The 24,699-nt window shown below is 39.1% G+C and overlaps 1 protein-coding gene across 10 annotated transcripts in view; it reads left to right on the top strand.

Moving 5' to 3' along the window:
- Positions 1 to 24,699, top strand: part of FAM13C (family with sequence similarity 13 member C) — a 250,712-nt gene that overhangs the window by 109,484 nt on the left and 116,529 nt on the right. For 6 of the 10 annotated variants that reach the window (XM_049108946.1, XM_035715378.2, XM_025435126.3 and 3 more), the window contains 2 exons: positions 1,215 to 1,271; positions 6,220 to 6,421. In XM_049108946.1, coding sequence (XP_048964903.1) covers positions 6,347 to 6,421 — 75 coding nt within the window. In that variant the 5' untranslated portion in view covers positions 1,215 to 1,271; positions 6,220 to 6,346. The remainder of the gene's footprint in view (positions 1 to 1,214; positions 1,272 to 6,219; positions 6,422 to 24,699) is intronic. The other 4 variants (XM_025435129.3, XM_049108943.1, XM_049108944.1 and 1 more) reach the window with 1 other exon arrangement.

Genomic DNA, 24,699 nt, shown 5'->3' with positions numbered 1-24,699 from the left:
ATCAGGCTCCCTGCATGGAGCCTGCTTCTCCCTCTGCCTGTCTCTCTGACTGTCTCTTTCTCTCTCACTCTGTGTCTCTCATGAGTAAATAAATAAAATCTTAAAAAAAAAAAAAAAAGAAAAACTGGTCCTGAATCCCAAAGAGTTTAAAATGCACAGCTCTAATACCTAATGAGTACCTAAAAGGCAGTAAATGTTCAAGAATGCTTGTTAAATTATTTCCAGTCTTGCTCAGGGGCCAGAGTTAACGATAGACCATTCAAGCATTTATTGAATACCCACTCTGGGGTAGCACTGTGGGTACTGTGGCAGTATATCTAGAAAAGATAACTTCTTTTCATGGAATTAGCAACTAATTAAAAGATGTCAGAGTCAGTCAGATGTCAACGAATTGCATAGAAGTGTGAGGCAAGATATGGTTGGTTACCAAAACTTGAGAATAAAGAGTAAACATGTACGTATAAGGTTGAAGTAGGTATGTAGCCTATGGGTGAACTTGGCTGGGAAAGGTTCATGGAACTTGTGAGATTTCACTTGGGCAGTGAAGGATGAGTAGGAGTTGAAGGTGGAAAAAGCATTCCAAGCTGGAGTAGGGTGGGAATGACTGAGAACAGGAACAAAGGCTCCCTCCTACACTCGAGTGACAGAATGTTCCTACTCTAGATTCCCACTCCCCCCCACCCCCCCAGGAGGTGTGGCACATTGGAGATTTTTCAACATAGAAGAGCCACGAATTTTTAATTAGGTCATTCCAGAAGTTTTGTGATGAGGAAGGGAATTGAGAAAGTCTGGAGGTCAATGGAGGAAGCCAAACGGGAGCTGGTGTGGTTTGGGACTGCCTGAGGAGGAGGAAATTTTAAGAGGTGTGTAGCGAAGGCTCTTTTGAGCCAAAAAGAATCCACCAATCTTGGTGTTAGATGTCCCCCTCAAGTGGCTTGAACAGTTGGGTCCTCACCAAGATCTTGTTAGTTTAGGTGATGCAGAGCAGTGGATAAAAAAGGCGTGTTACCTCTGGTTCTGGACTTTTAAAATCACATGACACAATAACATTGGTCTCATTCTCTGGTAGACATGCCGGGAGTTGGAGCTAGTTTGAGTGAGAGTGGTGAGGGTTGTTCTATTTTGTAGTTTACCGTGCTTTCTAATTCTAGACTCTGGCTGTTTCTGCTACTGCAGACAGTTGGATCTGATGTGGTTTTGTTCCTTCTTTCCAGGTGTGACGAAGACACAGTCTCCCTACATGAAGACCAGACTGATTGCTCCAGTATCAGGTGTGACCCACTATTGCTTGGCTCTTAATTATAAAGGACAGAAACTGTGTGGGTCTGGGGTCTTTAGACATTTCTCTGAATTGTAATCACTTGTTCTTGCGTATAAATTCTTGTATAAACTATCAGTTCTTAAGGAAGTTTTTTGTCTTGTCCCCTTTTGGGTATTCCCCTTATATCCCGGGCAGTACCTTTTCTGTGGGGAACACTCAGAAAATGCCTGCTGAATTCAATATTGATTATCCCATCTCAATGTTCCTGTCAGAGACCCTATGGAAGAGGTTATAGATTTATTTACCAAACATGTCATTGAGTATTTGGAGTATGGTCTTGGTCATCAAGGGGTTTATGATATAGCAAAACCTTCATAGTTAACCATTTCTTCCACATTTGCTTTGCTCAGAACATTTTCACATCCATTTTATTGCTTAATCTAAACAAGTGAAAAGAAGCTGATGTTTTCCTCCTCATCCTGGAGGTGGGGAAACTGAGGCTCAGAAGGATTATAGCTCATCCAAGCTAACATAGCTACTATGAGGAAGAATTTGGGCTCAGGTCTCTCTGACTCTCAAGTCCATTTGTTGGATAGCAAACAACTGTTGAAGGCCTATTTTGTGTGCCAGAAACCAGTCAATGGAGATGATGATGCTATAGTGCATTAAGTACCATTTTACTAGAGGTAGACAGAGGATTCATTTAGAAGGAACCAAATAGCCCACAGAGGTTTCTGGGATGGATTTCTAAAGAAAATTACAGTAGTACATGACTTATTGTGTGTACTTATGGAGGTGGGGTATGAAGCTAAGAAAAAGATGATGCTACCAAACAGAGAGAGCCACTTATTGGAAAGCCAACAGAGGGTAGAGAAAATAGAGTTGTAGGAAGAGCAAGCAGTTCAGGAGAGCAGGAAGCTTGAGAGCTTTTGGAGTGAGGAGGCCAGAAGTGATAATAAAGCTCCAGAGATAAACAGACCTGATTTCAAAGGGTTTGTGTACCTTTCTAAGGAGTTTGGAATTTATCCTGGAGGTATTGGGGAAACTGAAAAGAACCTTCAGTCTTTTCTTTGCAAATAACTACTTGGCTAAAGCCCCATGAGAGTAACAATAGCTTCCATTTATTGAGCTGTGGCCTTAAGCCAGCTTTCTATGGTAGGCATTTCACAGGGACTGTATTATCTCTGCAAGGTAGAGAGATATCCATCTTAGGGATGTAGGTCAGAGAGGTGGCGTGCTGTGGCCCAGGCTACACAACTACACATATTAGTTGGGGGAAGATCTTTTAGAATCATTCTCAGTTATGATTGATTCCAATAAATAGTGGCATAAATCACATAACTTGTACTGTCTTGCTTTGGAGATTCTGAGAAACCAGTAACAGGTTGGAAATATATTTCTAAAGATGACTATTTTTATTTAGGTATTTGTGTAATGAGAGAGAAGGTTTTTTGCTCCCCTCACCTACCTTCCTTGCCTTTCAAGTCAAGGAGGTGAATGAATTATAAAATTTGGGCACCTTGAAAATATATAATAAATGAAGTCCTGGAATTGTTTTAGGAATGAGTCTATCAAAAGAGTCATTTTGGATTTGAAAAATGACTTTTCCCCTCTTATCCTTGAGTGTTCTAGGATTCTCCTTGAATGAGGAACATTTAGGTTTACTGTAAAAGTAGCTGTTCTCCCTTTTGTTTCTCACCCAGAAGCGTAGGGTGTGTGGATGAACATTCTTTGTTTCCAGTGAGAGAAATGCATTTCACATGAACTAGTACAGTTCCAACTCATGGTTTGATACTGGTTTCCAAATCCATTAGTGATTTAGACTTTTTAAAATTGTAATTGATCTTGGGGCACCTGGATGGCTCAGTTGGTTGACTGTCCATTGGACTCTTGGTTTCAGCTCAGGTCGCGATCTCAGGGTTGAGATCTTAGGGTGGTGAGATGAATGAATCCTTCAATTGGGCTTCAGGGTCAGAGTACAGTCTGCTTAGGATTCTTTTCCCTTCCTTTTCCTCTCTCTCTCTGCTCCTTCTGCCTCTCTCTCTCTCTCTCTCAAAATAAGTAAATAAATAAAATAAATTGTAATTGATCGTAAGGGAAAATATTAACCAGTGTCACTGGCACTGACTTTCTATTTATTCATTTTTTTCAGTTACTAATATTGAAGAATTATTTCACTTTTTGGGTTCTCCTTTACCAGGCATTATGAAGTTTGTCCTGAGGCTTAAAATTTTTTTTTATAAATTTATTTTTTATTGGTGTTCAATTTGCCAACGTATAGAATAACACCCAGTGCTCATCCCATCAAGTGCCCCCCTCAGTGCCCATCACCCAGTCACTCCCACCCCCCGCCCACCTCCCCTTCCACCACCCCTAGTTGGTTTCCCAGAGTTAGGAGTCTTTAGGTTCTGTCTCCCTTTCTGATATTTCCCACACATTTCTTCTCCCTTCCCTTATATTCCCTTTCACTATTATTTATATTCCCCAAAGGAATGAGAACATACACTGTTTGTCCTTCTCTGATTGACTTATTTCACTCCGCATAATACCCTCCAGTTCCATCCACGTCAAAGCAAATGGTGGGTATTTGTCGTTTCTAATGGCTGAGTAATATTCCATTGTATACATAGACCACATCTTCTTTATCCATTCATCTTTCGAGATGGACACCGAGGCTCCTTCCACAGTTTGGCTATTGTGGCCATTGCTGCTATAGACATCGGGGTGCAGGTGTCCTGGCGTTTCATTGCATCTGAATCTTTGGGGTAAATCCCCAACAGTGCAATTGCTGGGTCGTAGGGCAGGTCTATTTTTAACTCTCTGAGGAACCTCCACACAGTTTTCCAGAGTGGCTGCACCAGTTCACATTCCCACCAACAGTGCAGGAGGGTTCCCCTTTCTCCACATCCTCTCCAACATTTGTGGTTTCCTGCCTTGTTCATTTTCCCCATTCTCACTGGTGTGAGGTGGTATCTCATTGTGGTTTTGATTTGTATTTCCCTGATGGCAAGTGATGCAGAGCATTTTCTCATGTGCTTGTTGGCCACGTCTATGTCTTCCTCTGTGAGATTTCTCTTCATGTCTTTTGCCCATTTCATTATTGGATTGTTTATTCCTTGCTGTTGAGTTCAATAAGTTCTTTATAGATCTTGGATAGTAGCCCTTTACCTGATACGTCATTTGCAAATATCTTCTCCCATTCTGTAGGTTGTCTTTTAGTTTTGTTGACTGTATCCTTTGCTGTGCAAAAGCTTCTTATCTTGATGAAGTCCCAATAGTTCATTTTTGCTTTTGTTTCTCTTGCTGAGGCTTAAAATTAACTGTTTTAAATAATTTTATTTGCATACCTTGCCCAATTGCATGCTGGTCATGCTCCAGAACTCCTATCTTGATGTTTGATTTGATCTTTCCCCAGAGGCTAACTGGACTTCATTCCTGGTGTCGTTTAGTGAATTTAATCTGTTTTATTTGTGAAAAGGCATCTTGAACAGTGGGCATAGAAATCCTTTCTCTGCTGGTCTTGTCTCTTGGCTTTGTGTGTCCTTGAGCTACAAGAAATTGCTTCCTATCTAACCTTGCCCAAATCTCTTTTATGGGTGCTCTGATCAGGGAGCAGGAGGGAAAAAACCACTACGGGGAAGTGTCTATCCCTGGAGAATTGCATAATCTAGTACCAAATAATTGCCGGTGCATTAAGGATGACGATATTAATTGTATAAAGGGAATACCCCATTTGGAAATAAAAATATATCTAGATTTAAGAGGGACTAATGACTTCAAATAAAGGTGTTATGGGGATCCCTGGGTGGCGCAGTGGTTTGGCGCCTGCCTTTGGCCCAGGGCGCGATCCTGGAGACCCGGGATCGAATCCTACGTCAGGCTCCCGGTGCATGGAGCCTGCTTCTCCCTCTGCCTGTATCTCTGCCTCTCTCTCTCTGTATGACTATCATAAGTAAATAAAAAAAATAAAAAAAAAAATAAAGGTATTATGTCACTATTTTTGAGGAAATTGAAACAATAGGATTATATTGTATGAATTTGCTTTGTTAGTGAAAATTAAAAGCGCCATCCTGGCACTAAATGCATGAAGGTGACACCAGCCCTTGTAGTCACCTCCAGCAAGTCCACACTGAATGGAACCCAGACAACAGGATCTTTGAGTGTGCACTGAAGGTGTTGTTCAGATGGTTTGGTTGGGTAGGATATGGTACTTGTTTTATAGTTTATCCAAGTAACAGGTTGTCTATCAAAATAGACCTTGTTAAACTTCTAGAGGCCTTTGAAAATTGTAGGGAGATGATTCTAAACATGGGAGCAAGTATCCTGCCTTGAATCAAGTACATATATGCAGCAGAGACTGTAGACCTATCTACCACTCGAGGTCTAGGTGAATTAGCCCTCTATTAGGCACTTCACTTAATCTTTGAGTTTTAGAATTTTTTTTTTTTAAGAGAGAGAGTGGAGTGAGGGAGAGAGAGAGAGAGAATCCTAAGCAGGCTCCACACCCAGCTCACAGCTACCCTGGGACTTGATCTCCTCACCCCAAGAGCATGACCTGAGCCACCTAGGCGCCCCTGATTTCTAGACTCTTAATCTGTAAAACTGGGCAGACAATCTCGAACCCGAATCTCGTATTTTTGTCGCAGAAAAAATACATCCATGAAAATATATACATGAAAACACCTTGATGTGAAAAATTAAAAACAAGTGTGATAGTAGGCACAAAGTTACAACTAAAAAAAAAAAGTATGCATCCACCAGTAAACACAGGAAGGGAATGTGATCTAAAGAGTGAAATTCACATTTTTTAGATTCTTGTTCCTGTGAAACTAAGTCTACCCTAAACATTTTGCTAGATATCATATAAATAGAGCAGCAATGAGCGTGCCAGGCCCGCTTTCCCGCAGCAGTTTATTACTTTTTTGGGTACTTTCTAAATTGGGTCTTTCCTGTTTTAGAGATGAAGACAATAAAGAAAACTACCCCGACGCCCGGGCGCTCCTAGAGGAGCCCGGGCCGCCCTGCCGCGAGCCGCAGCAGCATGTAGAGCAGATCCTGCAGGTGGACGGCGCGCTGCGACCCAGCATGGGCAACTTCAAGTCCAGGAAGCCCAAGACCCTGCTCAAGGCGGAGAGCGCGAGGAGCCACGGAGAAAGTCAGGTAACGGGCTCTCCTTCCTCAGGCCTTTGCTAAGTGGGTGCTTCTCCCGCGGGGCCACCGCTCTGGCAGCAGGTGATGAGTGAGCTGGATGGGTCAGTGCGCCCACCGCCGGCCTGGGACGCGTGGATGGCACTCCCAGCGCCGGGGACTCCGCAGACTGGTAGTTTAGCGCCCTTTCAAACTAATACCTTAAACCCTGGACTTTGACTTTGGCTCCCAGTAGCTGCTGCATTCTTGCAGGGAAGAGTGGAGGAGGATCTCCAGCCATCTTCACTTACCCAGGTTATGTACCTCTTGCCCCAGACTTGGAAGTTTCTTGTCAGCAAGTCAAAAGTCCCAAGTTTACCCAGAGCCACTCACTTTAGCCTGCCTTTTAGTAGCTTTGGGTAAATATTCAAGTGCACATGTGCCTGTGTGTGTGTGTGTGTGTGTGTGTGTGTGTGTAGTATCCAGTTCTTTGAAATCAAGAAGTGTTTGAATGAATGAAACTTTTTTCCAACTTGATTTGGGTAGTACCTTTATATATTATAATTTTTCAAAAACTCTCTCTAGTTGTAGAGGGATGTTACAAAAAATGTGATGTTTTTAAATCTTAAAAAAAACGCCTCATAATTTATGATGCCTTTAAAAAATAGATTGAATATAATCCACTTTTATCTTACTAGGAGGTTAATGAGATTATACTTGTAGTGCACCTAACACAGTTTTGGGGGCATGGATGCTTCATTAATACTAATTAACTTTGCTTTTTTTTTTTTTTGTTAAATTAAACCTTAAAAATAATGTGGGAGGTCCTACGTGTAGTAGATTAATTATATAACTTTAAGTCCAGTCCTCTAAAGCAAATGGACACCAGGTAATCTCCCTGTTAGAAGAACTTTGGTTGAATATTTTATTTGACCTTGTCATTTTCTTATTTGTCTTATGATTTTTATCTTATTACTCCTTGGCATTAGGACCTCTTATTTAGTCAGTTAATTTTGCAATAAAATGAAAGTGCCCTCTGCATTCATAAAGCTATGTTGTAATCATTTTAAACTGAGTTGTTTCAGAAAGAAGTGAATGCAAAATACTCTTTGAGTTATGATAAACTGAGACCCTGCCTATTACTGAGTGCACCCAGCACTTAATCTGATTAGGAGTGTGGTGCTGGAGAGGATACAGATACTCCACTGCCTGCAGAGTGTGATGCAGAGCCTCAGGGAGGCTCTGATCTTGAATTCCTCCTTAGGGTTGGTCACCTGACACTTTGGGCATTAGTGCCTTCTTTCTTGTCATCCTATAGCCTGGTTCTCAGAAATTACACAGTTGTCACTTGTTATAAGGTGGGCATGTCATTCCAATCCATTGCTCACACACACAGGAAGATTTCTGGAGAGATATATGCCTGTATTATCTTTGCTTATAGTACAGCATTGGAATCCTGGGTTGCAGGTAAAATTTCCAGTTCATTCCTAACATCTCTATCCACTCAATGAGATCCACCTCCTCCAGTGACTAAGAGAACTTTGATAATATTTAGATCTTTCATATTTGGGAGAAATTTGAAATATATTTCATTCTTCCTATTTTCTTTGGGGAGAGAGAATTAGCATTGGTTGACTATTGAGCAAAAACTGAATCTATAAATATCAATAAATAATATTGTTAATAAGATCAGCTTACACGTATTCAAGCATTTCCTGTGTTCAGGCATGTAACATGTTTTACCACAATCCGGTGGAATGGGTATTATCTTTTTCTTCAAATGGAAAAACTAAGGATTAGAGGGATTACATAACCTCTTTAAATAGATTAGGAAGAATTTGAGTGGAAGGTCTTTTCCATAAAAGCACAGTGTTTCTAACAAAAGGTATGCAGATCTTCCAACTATAAGTCTAGTGATTTACCTAGCCCTTTATACTACTCATATCTTAATTTTTATGTAAAACCCATGATTTCACTTTGGAATTTTTTTTTCCTTTGCTGAGCTATTGTGCTGCTAACCAGTAATTACTTATTTAGAAAAGATTACTTGGGGGAGAATTTTTTAAGTATATATTTTTCTGCCTTAAAGCTTTATGATATTGACCACAGAAGCTAGACAAATGTTTGAGTAAATGTTAGCTCCATAGGATGCTAGTTTCTTAAGGTCATCGATTCAGTCCTCTTTGTCTACCTTTGGATCTGTAGCATTTGATAGTCACTCAATATTATTTCTTGAGTAATTTGAAACTGGTAAGAGAGGTATATATATGATTGTGTCATCTTTTTTTGTGTGTGAAATATAAGTGTGATCTTATGCAGTTGTGAAAATTTACATTTAAAAGACTAATAAAAAAAGACTATAATCATGACTTCTATAGATATGAGATAAAGATGTATCAAAGATTTTACTTAAATTAGTAATTAATGAGGGAATCAATAAGATATTACAACCAGATCAAAACAGAATGCAAAGTATGCATATTTGTAATCTGATAAGAAATACAGAAATAAATTTACAAATGGACACAAAATTGGCAAAACTTATAATATCCATTGGTGATAATCAGTTATTGTCCCTTGGACACAAGGAATTATTTGCTTGCCATCAATATATACAAGTTCACTTCTATGTCTACAGCCTTGTAAAATAGCCTAGTCATAGATAGAAGCAAAGATTATCCAGAATGAGTTAACCAGGGCATCCGTTAAATTTCAGTCATTTATAGTTTTTCTTTACATTCTCCTCCTCCCTCGAGGGTCATAATAATCTCAAAGAAAGGTTATTCTTAATCACAAAATAAGGCTAGTCTCATTAGGTTTGACTTGAGAATTTACATAGGTATAGCAAGAGTGTTAATTTACCATATAGGCCTTTTAAAGCATGCTTTGCAAAATCGAAAGCCATTCACTATTGAATAATTACAAAATTAACTTTTCTCTGGGAGTTTTCACAAGGATCTCGGATTGGACTTTTAGTGCCTCCATTATTTGAAATCCCAAGGAACTAAATTCAAGAAACTCTCTCCACTATATTTCAATTGCAGTACCTATGCATTTGGATATATTCCTCTCCTGAGGTCCCCAAAATAACATTAGGTTTCTAGCTTGGCAGGAAATGACCATCTTTACCACCTGTAAGTTTGGACCCTGTAAGCCAAATAGCAGGCCAGTTATCCTAGGAGGCCTCTGTAGGCATTGGCTTCACAAGTAAAGCCATATTTGTTCCTTAAAAGTGGCCTGTTCTATCTGATTCAATGAAAATCATTCTCAAGATGGCATTCCAGTCAAGATATTGGTTGCATAACAGATTTTTCAATTTTATTCTGGAAAAAGGAAGACAGGTTATTATTGAATATATGAAATAACCCCATTGTAATGAAAAGTAAGGATACAGGGTGAGTTTCTGAACTCTGGGATCAGTGAGACTCAGATATAGTTTTTAAATATTTCATTTCAGTTTACACGAATGAAACAGTTTTAAAATACAAGTTTTTAAAAAATTATTATTAATCACGTATGGTGAGGGCAATAAATGAAGATGACTGCCATTTGAAAAGATTTCTACTCGTAGGTCTGAAGAGGAGAGGGAGCATGTCATGCCATGCAAGGCCACAGAGGGAAAACACCAGGGTTGGTCAGGAAGCAGAAGGAAAAGGTAGAAAGCAAGGCCTGTATGTGGTTTCCATGGGAAAATGAAGGTGAGACAGATAAAGCAGTCTAAGGACTGACTGGTTGATTCATTTCAGTAGACTCTGAGGGATAAGGACTCTCTGGTACCTGGTTCAGATGATTAGGGCAGAGGAATATTGCCTTTCAGAGTATATGAGCCAGATAGAAGAGAGTTGGTTCCAAGTTACTCTGGGTTAATTAGTTTGCATGTGAAAGGTTCTCTCCTGGGCAAGTCAATTATGTTCTAAGAATTGGGTAGCCCTAGGAGAATTTATTTCCAAGTGAGTGTGGCTCCAGAGGCTAGAACATGAAGAATACAGAAAATAATAAAATACAGTTAATATAAGAATCTACTCAGTTGTGAGGTGAAGTAGAGAAAAGGACTTTCTTATAGATCCAATAAATCGAACATCAAAATAACAATATTCCAAACAAATAACTACAGTAAAATTTCCCTTATCAGTCTAGTCCATTCAGTCTGACACAATTAATTTTTGTTCCTGTTGATCTTGGGTTAGCAGAAGCATAAAGCTGTCAGCTTCCATAAATCTTGACTCAGCCCAGTGGTGTCATCCGATTCCTGTACCCAGAGTCTGTTCTTGAAAATGTCAACTGTTTGAAGCATCTGGTCCTTTACCATGGGACTGTTGAAAGTATTCTTTGTTGAAAACACAAACTCTGGCTTGAAGCTGATAGTAGAACCTGCAGGCAAGCATCTAAGGAAAACAAGCATGTATAGATGACAGAAACTGAAGCTGGTCGTGATTAATTTATGAATCGTTTTCAGATGTGAAAAGTCTGATGAGAGCTCATAATAAGAATAATGAATAAATGTGACATGCAAAACAATAATAAAATCATTGCCCTCAAATTAGAATGTTTCAAAGGATAAACAAGTAAGTCTATTTTTAAAGAAGTCAGGGAGTTTACTTCTGATTTTACAAAAATAGATGAGTGCAGTTTTTACAGAGGGAAAAACCTGGACTTATAATAATCCTGAAAGAACATGCCAAGAATGTAAAGCAAAATATTCATTAAGTATGATGTAGGTCCTAGACGTCTGCATTTTTATTAAACTCCATAGGAAAGTCTTATGTACACCTCTGATTGAAAACCACTAGCCTGGACGATGCTAGATTCAAATGGAAGAAGTAAAGCTGTGAACAAGTCAGCATTTTAAATAATCACTATAATTATTTCTGATAATACTATAGTGTTGTTGGCTAATAGCATCAGGCAAAATGCCACAAGGACTTGAACAAATATAGAAGTTGATAGAGCTATTTCATAAGAGTTTCAATCAGAGTAAATGTAACATTAAGCAGATTTACAATGCACTGTGATAGACACAGTGGTTCTGTTTGTAAAGCTGGACTTAATTTGGGGGACCTGAAGCTTATGCTTCAAATCCTGCCCAACCCTTGTTGTCACCATCAAGACACAGTTCTGACTGGTTTGTTCTGATCATCATTCCCCAAAAGCACTTGTGAAGACTCTGTGGGCACAACCTTTATGAATTTAAAAACAACCCAAATTGAAGCTGAAGGGAACCATGGTAAATGTTTAGCTATTGCCATTTTGGGTTCTCTTGTCACAAACTTTGTCTTCAGCACCCCAGAGTGGATATTCAGTCTGGTCCTAGCCAGGCTGGGAATGGGAATATGGGTAAGGGATAATGGGCCAGATAGTATCCATTGAAAGTTTTAATCTTTCATACCTTTCTGATCAACCCCAAAGTCAGATTCAGAAATTTTATCTTTGGAGGATCAAATTCAAATCTCACTCTGAGCAACCTTTCTTTAATCCTGGTCTTGCCATTTCTCTGAGGAGACCTGGATGAAGTAGCAGAATCAGAGGTTTTGTGTGCATGTATGAATAATTAATTACAGTTTTACACCCACTATACAGGAATGATTTAAAAGAATAAAGCTTTAAATATATTTGCTGATCCAATAAAAGTCCAGCAATGAGGAAGATAATGCAAGAATGTCATCAAATAATTAAATATTAAAATAAGGAGACTATTTGAACCATGATCAATTGCAATTTTCCTTTCTGCTTGTTTATCCCCGTCTTCCTAGATGGTAGGATATTAAAAAATAATGGCTTGGAAAGGAAACATTCAATGATTTGTCTCCTGAAAGGTCAGGTTTTATTGATGCTTTGATATGATTAACTTGAAGATAAAATAGGAATCGTGAGTTTGTGTTAAAGCAGAAATTCTTTATCAAAGCAGTTTATTACTCTTTCTAGGAAGGAGAACTTATTGAAGGCAATAGATTATATTTGTTGTAATAGTTTGTGATATATTACACAAAATATGGGGGGTAGATAAAATGGGTGAAGGTAGTCAAAAGTGTAAACTTACAGATAGAAAATAAGTAAGTCCTAGGGATATAGTATACAATATGGTGACTATGAATATTGCTAAGAGAGTAGATCTTAAAAGATTTCATACAAGAAAAAAAACTTGTAACTGTGTATGGTGATGAATGTTAACTTGACATTGTGGTGATCATTTCACAACATACACATATATTGAATTATTATGTTGTACACTTGAAGCTAATACAATGTTATATATCATTTATATCTCAATAAAAATGTAGATGTGCCTTGTTATATCTCATTATGACTAGCAGTGTCCTCTGGAGCTTTCAGCTTTCCCCTTTAGGATATCTGGGTAATTTGTCATCTTGGACAACTTTGAGGTTGATTTACTATGAGACTCCCTCCACAAGTATTTTCTGTTTATTGTGTGTGACCACCAGTCTTGATCAGATTTTCCTGTTCCTGGTATAATATCTACCATTTTTTTAAAAGATTTTATTTATTTATTCATGAGACACATAGAGAAAGAGACAGACACAGGCAGAGAGAGAAGCAGGCTCCCTTTAGGGAGCCTGATGTGGGACTCGATCCCAGGACTCCGGTTTCATGCCCTGAGCTGAAGGCAGACACTCAACCTGAGCCACCCAGGCATCCCATATCTACCTTTTTCTAGGACTATTTGTTTCACGTTAATTTCTTGTATTCATTATTGCCTGATTAACCAATAAAAATGTGCAAACCTGCTATTTAATATAAAGTTCATATTTATTGACATTCTTCTATGAATTAGAAGTAAAAACATCCAGTTTTTGAAAAGGCAGTAGATTATGTATATTGTAATGTTTTGTGAAAAATTAGAAAGAATTCCATAGTACTATAGTATTAATCCCTAACAACATGATTTGGGGATGGTTGGACTTGACTAATGGGATCAACTTCCTGTATTGGACCTCATAACTGTCCAGAGGGCATTTAGATTTAGTGTTGGTAGATTAAGTCTTACCATCTTCACTCCAGACCAGCTGGCATCAGGCAGTGCACCAACCTTCTGTCCTCCCCTCTGGTGGCTATTTCAGCAGAAGACAAAAACTTAGGAGGCTGTATAGAGAGCATTTCTGCAGTGAGCTGTGTACTGCAATCATGCTGCTAATCCACTTCCTTGGGGAGACCAGCTGTTCCGTCTGGTGTACATCAGCATTACGTTTCCTCCATTTGGCTCCAGTAGATGTGTTAAGAGGCTGGAAAGGAATACAGGTCTGATTGTGAAATCTGCATTTTAATTTTTCTGCAGAAATGAAAACCCCTAAACACTTTTCAGGCAAAATAACCTAACTATGAAGTATTTACTATATTTCTGTTTTTGGAGGGTATAGGTCTACTTCTTTCTGTGTTAGACTCTAAAAGTCAGTAGTTAATTCTGGATTATTCCTCACCCCCCAAGGAACTAAGATTCTGTTTCTAATTATAGATCTACTTTATGTACATTTTTCTTAATGTGTTACTGAACCACTAAGCAAGTGCAAACTGTAAAGCAAGAAAACCAGTACAGCTGATTGACTTTGAAATTGAGAGCACTGGAAAGCTAAAATGAACTTCAAATAGAATTTCACTTGTTTTTAAGTGATAGGAAGACGTTTCAGTTCTGAATATGCCTTTGAGGGCTTGCTTTTTTGGAGTGTGTCAAAAGGATGAGTTCATTGTGCGTCTAACTATTGGCCTTAGATATTTGTTTTGACATGTGAGTTTGTGCTACATTATTTCTCTTGTATGATTTTGCAGCTGCAGTTTAGAGGTTTTACTTCAATTCCTGTTATAGATTTTTGGGAGTATTTTTAACTGGTCAGAAAGAAAAGTGTTCCTCTGGGTTTATCTTCCAAGTCATCCTTCACTTCTCCAAGAGTAAAATGGTTGAGATTCAGGGAGGACAGAAATCTGAGGAATTCAGTGTCTTCCAAAGTGAGGCCATATAAGTTAATTTTGGGGTTTCTGGTTTCTCATGGTGATCAGATTCTGATACTCCTCTTAAATTAATAACCAATCTTGTTAAATGACTAAGCTGAAGGAGAAAGATATTTTTAGAAACCTGGAAATCTGTAAAATAACTTTTACTTTTTTTTTTTGAAATATACAAATATATTCTGCCTAAATACTGTCAGAAAGGAATCTTAGAATTTTTATTTTTTTTATTTTTCTTTTTAAGGAATCTTAAAATTAAGCAATGTGACTTATTTGCCTGGGCATCAAATCTCAAAAGTTAGAAAAAAAATCACCCAGATGGAGTTTGTGTTCAAAACAACATAGCTGGTTTGAGAAAAGTTTACAAGCAATGGGAAATTTGAGTTTGGCATTGTAGTACTCAGATCCCTATTATCTAAGTAATAGTCCATCTATGATGGAAGTTACAGAAGAATTCCCCTTAAAAAAATGAAGAAGGTATTGATGATATTGGTTCTTTTGAACCAATTTGTAGCAACAGAAAATAGCAAGAACTGATCTCTATTTATATGCTGCCTAGAATATTTAACAGATATGCAGATGGCACCCACATGGAATGGCTCTTAAAATTGTCCTGTTATGCCTCTCCCTCTGCATCTTTGCATCTTTTGCATAGATAAATAAATTCTAAATTAAAGAACTTCCGATTTTCATGACATTGTTCCAAAAATGATTTCTAACATTACATAGCTTATAAATTCAGCCCATAGTCAAGACCTACCAATGCATAGCATAGAAAGAAGAGTAACATCCATGGGACATCTTTGTCCCTCTTGGAACCTGCTGCCCCTCTATGGGGTTCCAAGTCTTGTCCCTCTACTATGTAGAAACTTTTAAGTAAATCCCAGGGCTAAATACTTGAATGGTAGAATAGTGAGGTAATGAAAAGCATGGTCTGTAGATCCAAATGGTTATGGATTCAAATTCTTTTTCAGCCACTTACTTCCTCTATGGTTTTAAGCATTTACTTACTAGCTCTTTAAGTGTTTGTTTTTCATCTATAAAGGAGAGATGGTATTTTGTGCCTACCTTAAGAATTTGTTGAGAATTAAAAGAGATGACGATATAACGTTAAACGTTCAACAAGTTTCAGGGGGCTAAAAATTGTGTATAGAATGTTTTAAAAACTCATTTGGCTAGATATGCACTGAAACCTCAAAAATTGTATTCCCCCTGAGTTAGGCCAGACTGTGCTTTGCTGAAATAACAAATAATTCAAAACTTTAGCAGTTTAAACAAAAATACATGGTAGTTAAAACAAAAGTACACTTATTGCATGTTACATATCCTCATTGGTCACCAGGAAGTGTCTGATCATGGTAGTCAATTAAAGACCCAGACTAACTAAGCAATGTCGGTCTTGAACATTGCTGGTTTCAAAGTCAGAGAGGAAAAGGAGCTTTGGAGAGTTTCTGCACCAATAATTAGAAGCGTCAGGCCTGAATCATCATATGGTATTTGCGTTATTTGCTAATTGGCCAGAGCTGGTCATGTGCTTCTCCCCTCACTGTAGTTGCATAATACAAGAGACTGACTGGGAAGTACAATCCTGCCAGTGTACCCTAATGAATTACTAGTCAGCAGCACTAATGACTTCTACAGCTTCTACTACTTCTACAGCTTCTAGCATATAACCTAAAGCAAGAAGAAGTTAATTGGTCTTTTGCTCTTCTAGCCCTTTATAGTACTGAAGTATTGTTATTAATGTCAAGGACTAGAAGAAGAAGATTAATTAGGCTAATGAAGTATCACCAAATACATACTGTTATTGTTTTGAGCAGAAATTTGAATTTTCTACAAGTACCCTTTCTTCAAATTAAATACCTTCTTCATTATTGTCAGGAAAAAAAATTGGTTTAGTTACCGTTTTTTTTTTTTTTCTCTCTATTGTCAAGTGAAATTTCAGAGTTCACTAATTTTATTATTTTCTTTAGGAATAATTGTGCTTTTACTCTTGCCAGAAGATTGTAGTGACTGGATTATGCCCGCTAAACCTATGGTACCATGATTAAGGGACATTTAAAAATCCCATCCAAAAATAATACTTCCTATAGAAAGTGGATTTGACAATTTGGATATTGTCAGATGTGGGAACTGAGTTTCTGCATACACACAGATATGCAAATTCACATCTTCATGCACTTGGTGATATTTATCCAAGAGCAGGGTGTTCTTTAGGCAAAGAACACAGCTTAGCAGGGACTTAGACAGCCTATTTTGGAGCTTGGAAGCAAAGCTGGGAAGTCTGGATAGCAGAAACATAATGAACTGACATTTCGGGTAACTAAGGATTGCCAATCCAAACTTTATCAAACATGGTTAAATATCACTTTGGGACTGAGACATAACATATCAACCTCAAGCCTGCAATTTTGGGCTCCATATTTTGCAAGACATGTAGCTGCCAGATAAAATATGGGATGCCCAGCTAAATTTGAATTCCAGATAAACAAGGAATAATTTTGTAGTGTAAGTTTCCCATGTTGATATTGTTTTGAATAGAAATGGGAGTTTTGTGCAAGCAAATATCAACATGGGACATACTTATAATGCAAAATTATTTATTGTTTGGCATTGAAATTTAACTGGAAATGATTTGTTTTTATTTACTAAATTTGTTCAACTCCGTCAAGAATGAATGGCATGAACATCTGACCTCACTTACCTTCTCCCATGAAGATAAAAGTAACCAGTTGTGCCTATAGCCTGATACATCAGGATGTTTTTTTATTTGCTTCAATCCTTCTAGAGTAGGAAAAGAAGGCATAGGAAGGGAAGTCAGCAGCTTCTCTAGGTCTAGGAGAAAAACTGTAGTCATTATTTTATATATTTAGCATCTGAACAGCATGGAACACCCTGGAAAAAACAGTCCACTCTCTAGGGATAATAAACTCCTAAAAATTGGATAGAAGAGAAAAAAAAATTGAAAATCTGCCCTTGAAGTCTGAAAACCATTTATTCCACTGGGACCTACTTGCCATGAACAGTGGCTGTCATCAAGCCAATAGAAAGTCTGACTTTGATGAGCCAGTTTTTGTGTTTAAATCATCAAAAACAAACAAAAATCATCAAAAACAATATAACTAATGGAAGACACAGACAACAAGAGTGTCATATTTTAAGCATTACTCCTACGGAGTTAAGTTGCCAGACAGGGGATTGCCACCATGAAAACTACTGCTCTACTGAGGCCAGTGTCATACACAAGGATGGCTTTACTATTTTGAGCATTTTTTTATTATGTGGTTGCCTCCAGACCCAGATACCTGGTGGTCTTTGAGTCATGATGGAACTTTGCCTTACCCCTCAATAAAGCCCAGCTTAGTTTTGTTATGAATCTTTTTTTTTTTTTTTTTTTTTTTAATAGCTGAGCCCTCTGCAACGTCTACGGTTCAATCAGTTGTAGCCACCATTAGGGGGTTTTTGTAGAAACAGAGATGTTCGACTCTGCTTCTCTTGTTCATTAACACTTTGAACTACAATATTATGGCTGCTTAGCTTGGTAATGTTGCATGTGCCAGGGACATCTCCAATGTTAGATTTTTAGACTTTTCAGCTATAAATAACATTCAGTAACCAAAGGAATACTGCCAAAGTTTAAAGCTCTCTCAATCGGTACTTCCATGTTGTAGGGGCGTGGTTGGATTTTAGTGTGTTGTGTTTTTTTTTTTTTTTTTTTTTTTTTTTAAGAGAGAGAGATACACAAGTGGGTAGGAACAGAGGGAGAGAAAGAATCCTAAGCAGACTCCATGCCTAGTGCAGAGCCTGACATGGGGCTCGATCTTACAACTGAGATCATGACCTGAGCCAAATCAAGAGTCAGATGCTCAACCAACTAAGTCTCCTTGATGCCCCAATTTTAGTGAGTTTTAAGCTAGAAAACACTAACCATACTGCAAGTGTGACCTACTAGACTTAAAAACCACCAGAGGAAAATCATGGGGCTCTACAGGAGGGTGAGATTCCCTCCCACCTCTGTCAGTTTCTCCCTCAGCATTGCCACAAACTGAAACTGACACTTAATTTAGGAACCAGAGAGCCTTGTCCTCTGAGGACCGGATATTGCTCTCCCTGAAGGACAAAGGGATTGAACAGAAGGCTGAATTAATTTAGCTCTGAATAAAAGCAGGCAAATACTAATGATTTAGGGTTCCTTTTAAAATATTGCTTATTGTTTTACTGGTTACTAATAAAGACTTTGACAGCTGTAGCCATTTCTACCTAATGTGAAATGTCAAGATGGAAATAGAGATAAAAGAAAATATAACTCCCTATTAAATCTCTAACTATCCCACTTCCACCCATTGCTAAAAAGCAGGGTGGGAACTCAATGACTGGTTTCTACTGTGACAAAGCATCTGGAAGAACCAGCATCTGGATGTTAGAGCCTTTCCTGAGCCATGTACAGGATAGGAATCTGGTGAGCTCTGTTGTAGCCAATGTATATATGTGTAGCAAGAAGGCATATGATCTACTCTCAGCAGCTTCCAAGGATACAATATATATTTTTTTAAAAATTTTATTTATTTATGATAGGCACACAGTGAGAGAGAGAGAGAGAGGCAGAGACACAGGCAGATGGAGAAGCAGGCTCCATGCACCGGGAGCCTGACGTGGGATTCGATCCTGGGTCTCCAGGATCGCGCCCTGGGCCAAAGGCAGGCGCTAAACCGCTGCGCCACCCAGGGATCCCGGATACAATATATTTTATAAAGATTTTATCTGCTTATTTGAGAGAGTGAGTGAGAGAGAGAGAACACCACCAGGGAGAGAGAGAGAGAGATAAAAGCAGATTCCCCTGCTGAGCAGGGAGCCTGACACGGGGCTCTATCCCAGGATCCTGGGATCATGATTTGAGCCAAAGGCAGACACTTAAGTGACTGAGTCACCCAGGCACCCCAAGAATACATCATATTAAATGCAGTGACCATGTGCACAGCTTTGTACTGAGTGCCATCTATAATAATCATTTAATTGTCATGTCTACCTTAGGTGCTGGTACTCATTCCTTTTCACAGAAAAGTCCAGTAAATTATTCAAGGCCACGCAAATTGAATAACTAACTTAATGGTATTCCTGGGTATTACTTCTTACACTTGTATTAAAAATTGATTCATGCTTTCTGTTGATTTGGGGATGGATTAAATATGTGGGTACCTTAATACACACACCAAAGAGATTATCACAGATTGTGGATGTGTCTAGGACCTTGGAGGATAAGACCTGGCTGGGATCAGGAGAAGAAAAAGGATTCCTCTCATTTGTTGGGATATTTTTAAATAAAGGAATAAATTGCAGATGGATTTCTTACTGCACTTGCTGAGGAGTGATGAGAAGGAAACAGAGATATTTTAATAATGTGTCTTCGCCATTAATGACAGCAGAGTGCTGTGGTTTAGTTATGGTTTGGTATGTTTCATATGACTTAATTTTTTCAGATGGTATGGGAGTGCTTTCCTTAGGAGTGGTGATTGGGGCAGTCCTGTTTGGGTATATGCACGTAAGCAGCAAGTGGCAAAATAATCAGCTGCTTGTTTCCTGCAGCTGGTGTTTCTGTTAGGGTTTTAGGATTCTGGAACATTGTCACCTTGGGGGAGATGAGGCATGTTGTCAACCAACTTTTAGGATTGGTAATTGTATCAGGAATGGAGAATTGGCTTCAAAGTAGTTAGAAACCAGGGGGAATGTATTCTCTTAAGCCTTGCTTTCTTACCATCATGGATGCCAGGTGTCATTGACAGTTTGTGCAGGGTGTTGGATTCATTATTGACTTTGGCCATGGCTAGATGGCAAGATACAGAGCTTGTTGACCTTCAGATCAGGTTTTGAACTACTAGATGATTCAGGCACTCTTTCTGACAGCAGATATTGAGGCCTGTAAATGAGAGGCCCTGAACCACTCAGCATTACTGTGGCACCAAGTGGGGAGACCTGCTGCTTGTTCTTAAGGTGAGTGTGCTGTCATTAGGGCCACAGCAATAGCAACACTCAGCAGAGTCCTTTCTGTGTGCTGGGTAAGAGCTGGACCCCAGCTGCCATTCTCTTTGAGCCGGAATCTCAGGGAGGCTCCTACGGTTCCCCATCTATGAAATGAGGGATAGTTGCATCTACCAACTGATAAGGTTCAAGAGTTCAATGAGATAATCCTTGTAAAATACTTACTGTAAGGCCTAGTACATAGTAAGAGCTCAGTAAATGTTAGAATGCTAGCTATTCCTGTGGTTACTGTACTCTAATATATTGTCCCAGTTGTGAGAGTGAAAGGTCCCTATCCTCTTAAGGGGAAGACCAGTTGTTGTGTGGTTACCAGTAAAGATCAGAACCTGTTCCATGGCTGGTACAGTGATCATTCACACTTCTGCCAGCTAGCCCATCCGCGACCGCAGCTCCCACACCCACCACCATACAAAGGTTGTAAAGTTAAACTGTCAGGAGCAGCTTAACTCTAGTGATACACTTCTGCAGGTCAGCCAGCCAGCAACACTTGTACTCCAGCTCTGCTTGTGCAGCTGGAGGTCAGCTGCTGCCTAAACATGTCAGCTTCTGGACATCTCCCAGGCCCTGAGCTCTGAGGGTCTCCCAGCCTTGTACAAGATTAGCACTCTGCTTTTCTCAAGGAGACCGCCTGATGATGTGTAGCTCTCCCTTTCTTTAGTAAGCAATAAATGCAGTTTTTTGTTCAGGTGTTGCATGGAGCCCTCTTCCTTTCACAACGGAGAGATGTCTAATGTGCTAAGGGATCACAAAGATGGGGCTGTCTGCAAGCTCCCACAAAAGGTGAGTTTTGGTTCAAGTCATGAAGTGGGAGTTATTGAAGTCCAGAAAAATTTTGGAGGGGGAGAGGTTTTCTAATTTGAGGGAATGCATCATGAGTGGAGACGTGAGTGATAATGGCAGTGGTTGAAGAGCTGCCACCTAATTAGTCATCCCTGCACTCAGGGTGTGTGTAGGGTGGGGTGTTGGAAACTAGACTGGAACAGTTTGTAGGGCTGGAGTGTAAGGGCTTTGGATTTCATCCAAAAGAGTTTGCCTCTTCTGGTGCTTCTCAAACATTTTTCTCAGTTTCTGAATTCTAACCTCAGAGGACACTGAACTTTTACCATAAGAGGGAGTTTCTTTGAAATCTGCCTATTGGGGATGTTTGTCATTCTTTTTTGGCTGCCCAGCATCTGAACTCTGTTTTTGTGCTTGAAAATTTTCCCATAGGAGGGAAAAAAGCAGGATCTGTTTTTCTTTTTTTGCACTATACAAACTGAAATGCCAGCTTTTCTCCAGCCTCCCTTCCAGCTAGGACATGGGCAGAACTTGTTGTGGGAATGGATGTGGCGAGAGGAGACCTGGTCATGATGGTGGTGTGTGTCACTAGTGTGTGATGTGAGTGTGAGTATTGTACACTGTAGAGCTGACCACGTTTGATCACTCCTACGATTCACACATTCCCCAAATTTTAAAATTGCTGAGATTAAAATCAAATTAAAATTTAAAATTGATTAAAATCAATGTTGTGATAGATTTTGATGAACAGCATTATTTATTTTTTTCCTTAAAAAATAAAATAATAACTTAATGGTCTTAGAGTCAGCAACATCAGAAATGCAGACTGCTCATTGGAGGCAGAAGTGTCCACGTTGGACCAGTTCTGAGCACAGTTTTGGCCTCAAAGCCTCATGGCTAGTTCTCCAGCCATTTGGGTTAGTCTGTAAGCTTTCTAATAAGTTCATGATTTGCCTAAATTAGATAGACTTTGTTTCTGTTGTCTGAAACTAAACATCTTGACTGGTGTACACATGTCATCTTAAAAAGTTATACAGGGCAGCCCGGGTGGCTCAGGGCAGCCCGGGTGGCTCAGTGGTTTAGTGCTGCCTTCAGCCCAGGGTGTGGTCCTGGAGACCTGGGATGGAGTCCTATGTCAGGCTCCCTGAATGGAATGGAGCCTGCTTCCCCCTCTGCCTGTGTCTCTGCCTCTCTCTCTCTCTCTCTCTCATGAATAAATAAATAAAGTCTTTAAAAAACAGTTATACAAATGCTGATTATTCATATAGCTGTTTTAATGGAAAAATGATTTTTTAAAAAGATTTATTTATTTATTTTACAGAGAGAAGGAGAGCACGTGTGAGTGAGTCAGGGAGGGACAGAGGGAGAGAGGGAGAGAGGGAGAGATAATCTCAAGCAGATGCTTCACTGAACACAAAGCTCACCTGAGGCTTGATCTCATGGTCCTGAGACCATGACCAAGAGTCAGGTGCTCAACCCACTGAGCCACGTGAGCACCCTGGAGAAAGAATTTTTTTCTCTAAATCTTCACTTAAATTTGATGTCCCAGAAAACTGTGTCATGTTAATAATTCACAATTCAGGTGAAATTATGGAGAATGTGTCCAGTGTGGCCCTCTGCAGCTTGTGGGCCCACCCTGGCAGCACAGCACCTGAAGGCTGGCTTTCCTGTGCCTGGGACTGGACTCAGAGGGAGGAAGCACCGTATGGGTAATGAAGATACTTTAACTCACAGCGTGACCAGATTCACAGAATTGCTTTCTTCACTTATTCACCTAGTTACTCCCCCGAGGGTGGGGGTGTGGGGAGCTGGAATCCTGTCTCCCTTCAGGGTCTCTTTTATCTTAAGCTTTATGGAAACTTGTTCGGAGCCTGGAGCTGTGGCTTTGGGCTTTGAAATGCCAGATATATTTTGTGCTCCAAATGCTTTTGAGTTCACGTGTTCTGGGCATTAGTTCATTCTTTCTTCATTCTGGATAATTGCTGGGTTTCCAAATTGAAAAAACCAAAAAACCAAAAAACCAACTTCTTTCAGGTTAAAAACTTTCTCAGCATGCGTGGTATTACAATTAGTATTTGAGTTTAATAGATCATTCTTAGACTTTTCCCAGGTCTGCATGCAAACTTTCCTTGGGTTACCTTTACTTAGAATATTTAGTTCAGCCCTCATGTATCATCTACTCTTATTATGTAGAAGGAAGCATGCTTTCTAAATAGAGACAATCTTTGAAGCAAAAACTTTATATACCCTATTGTGGTTGAAGAGCCTGATGAAAGACTTAGAAAAAAAAACAGCCCTAATCACTGTTGATTGGGAAATTAGACACAGAGATTGGGCAGCATTTGGTAAGACAAGATTCAGTCTCTGAGGAATTGGTCCTGTTTTGTGCTAACATTGTAGATGGAGATCTTTGAAGAGGGAGCTAATATTTGCACATTTGTGGGATTCCCCCCAAAGTCTCATCCCTGGGGCATTACTGAGGAGGCTAATATCAAAGACCAGGCATCTTTTAACTACAGTACTGTTATAATAGATGAAAAGCCATAATGGAAGTGAACATTAGGCATTTATAAGATTCACTATTTTTGATATGTCTATTCTCTTTAGATAGCTTAGAATAATTTTCCTGTCAGGATTTACTTTCTTACTGCTGTTAATTTATTTTTAATTTGAGATAGTATAGTACATAGTATTCCATTTTCACTTCAGTTTATTTTAATTCCAGTTATAAAATGCTTTTTAAAATAGGTTTCTGTGCAATTAAAATCCCTGTAGGCATTTCTGGTTTCTGAGATAGTATTACTTCCCTTCCTTCTTCCACTGCCTTCTGCAGCCTCCCTCAAGAGAAATCCAAAAACCAAAACCAAAACCATATATTTTAAAGAGGAAGGCAGGGATCTCATACTTCCACCACTTATTTCTCTTTCTCTTTAAAGATTCTATTTTTAAGTAATATCTACACCTAACATGGGGCTTGAACTTCCAAACCTGAGATCAAGAGTCTTGCAACTGGGTCAGGCACCCTTTCCACCAAGTCTTTAAAAGGAGAATGTTGGAATGACATGATTCTCTTATGGGTTAGCTATTCCCACATTTTGTGAGAACAATTAGACTTTCTTAATAGTTCTCAATGGCTCAACAGAGTGAAAGACACATACCCCTTGTTAACACAGGAACATGGTTGGAGTCCAGTGTGGAAAGCCGTGTAACACTCTGGTCCAGTGCTGTGTTTTGTTCAGCACCTGGATGGAGTTCAGTGTTCTATAGGAAGTCCTAAAGCTTTCATTGGCTCAGAACTTATAAGAAAATATGTGGGCTAAATTTTATATGACCATCTTCTATGAAGAATTGTTAGACTTAATAATATAGACAGAGAAACACTTGAAACTCTGCCTATTTCCAAGTACTTAGGATGCCCTCATTTAAGAAACATACTCGATAAGTTATGCTAATGGATGGGAGAGCAGTCTGAGAAGTTTACATACTGCAAATGCAAGCTGCTGTTGGTATTTGGCAGTTTCTTATTTATTCAGTAAAACAGC

The sequence above is a fragment of the Canis lupus genome, chromosome 4 (genome assembly GCF_003254725.2).
Source record: "Canis lupus dingo isolate Sandy chromosome 4, ASM325472v2, whole genome shotgun sequence".
Lineage (NCBI taxonomy): Eukaryota > Metazoa > Chordata > Mammalia > Carnivora > Canidae > Canis > Canis lupus.
Note: the sequence above shows the minus strand (reverse complement) of the source record. Positions and strands in the feature narration are given on the sequence as shown.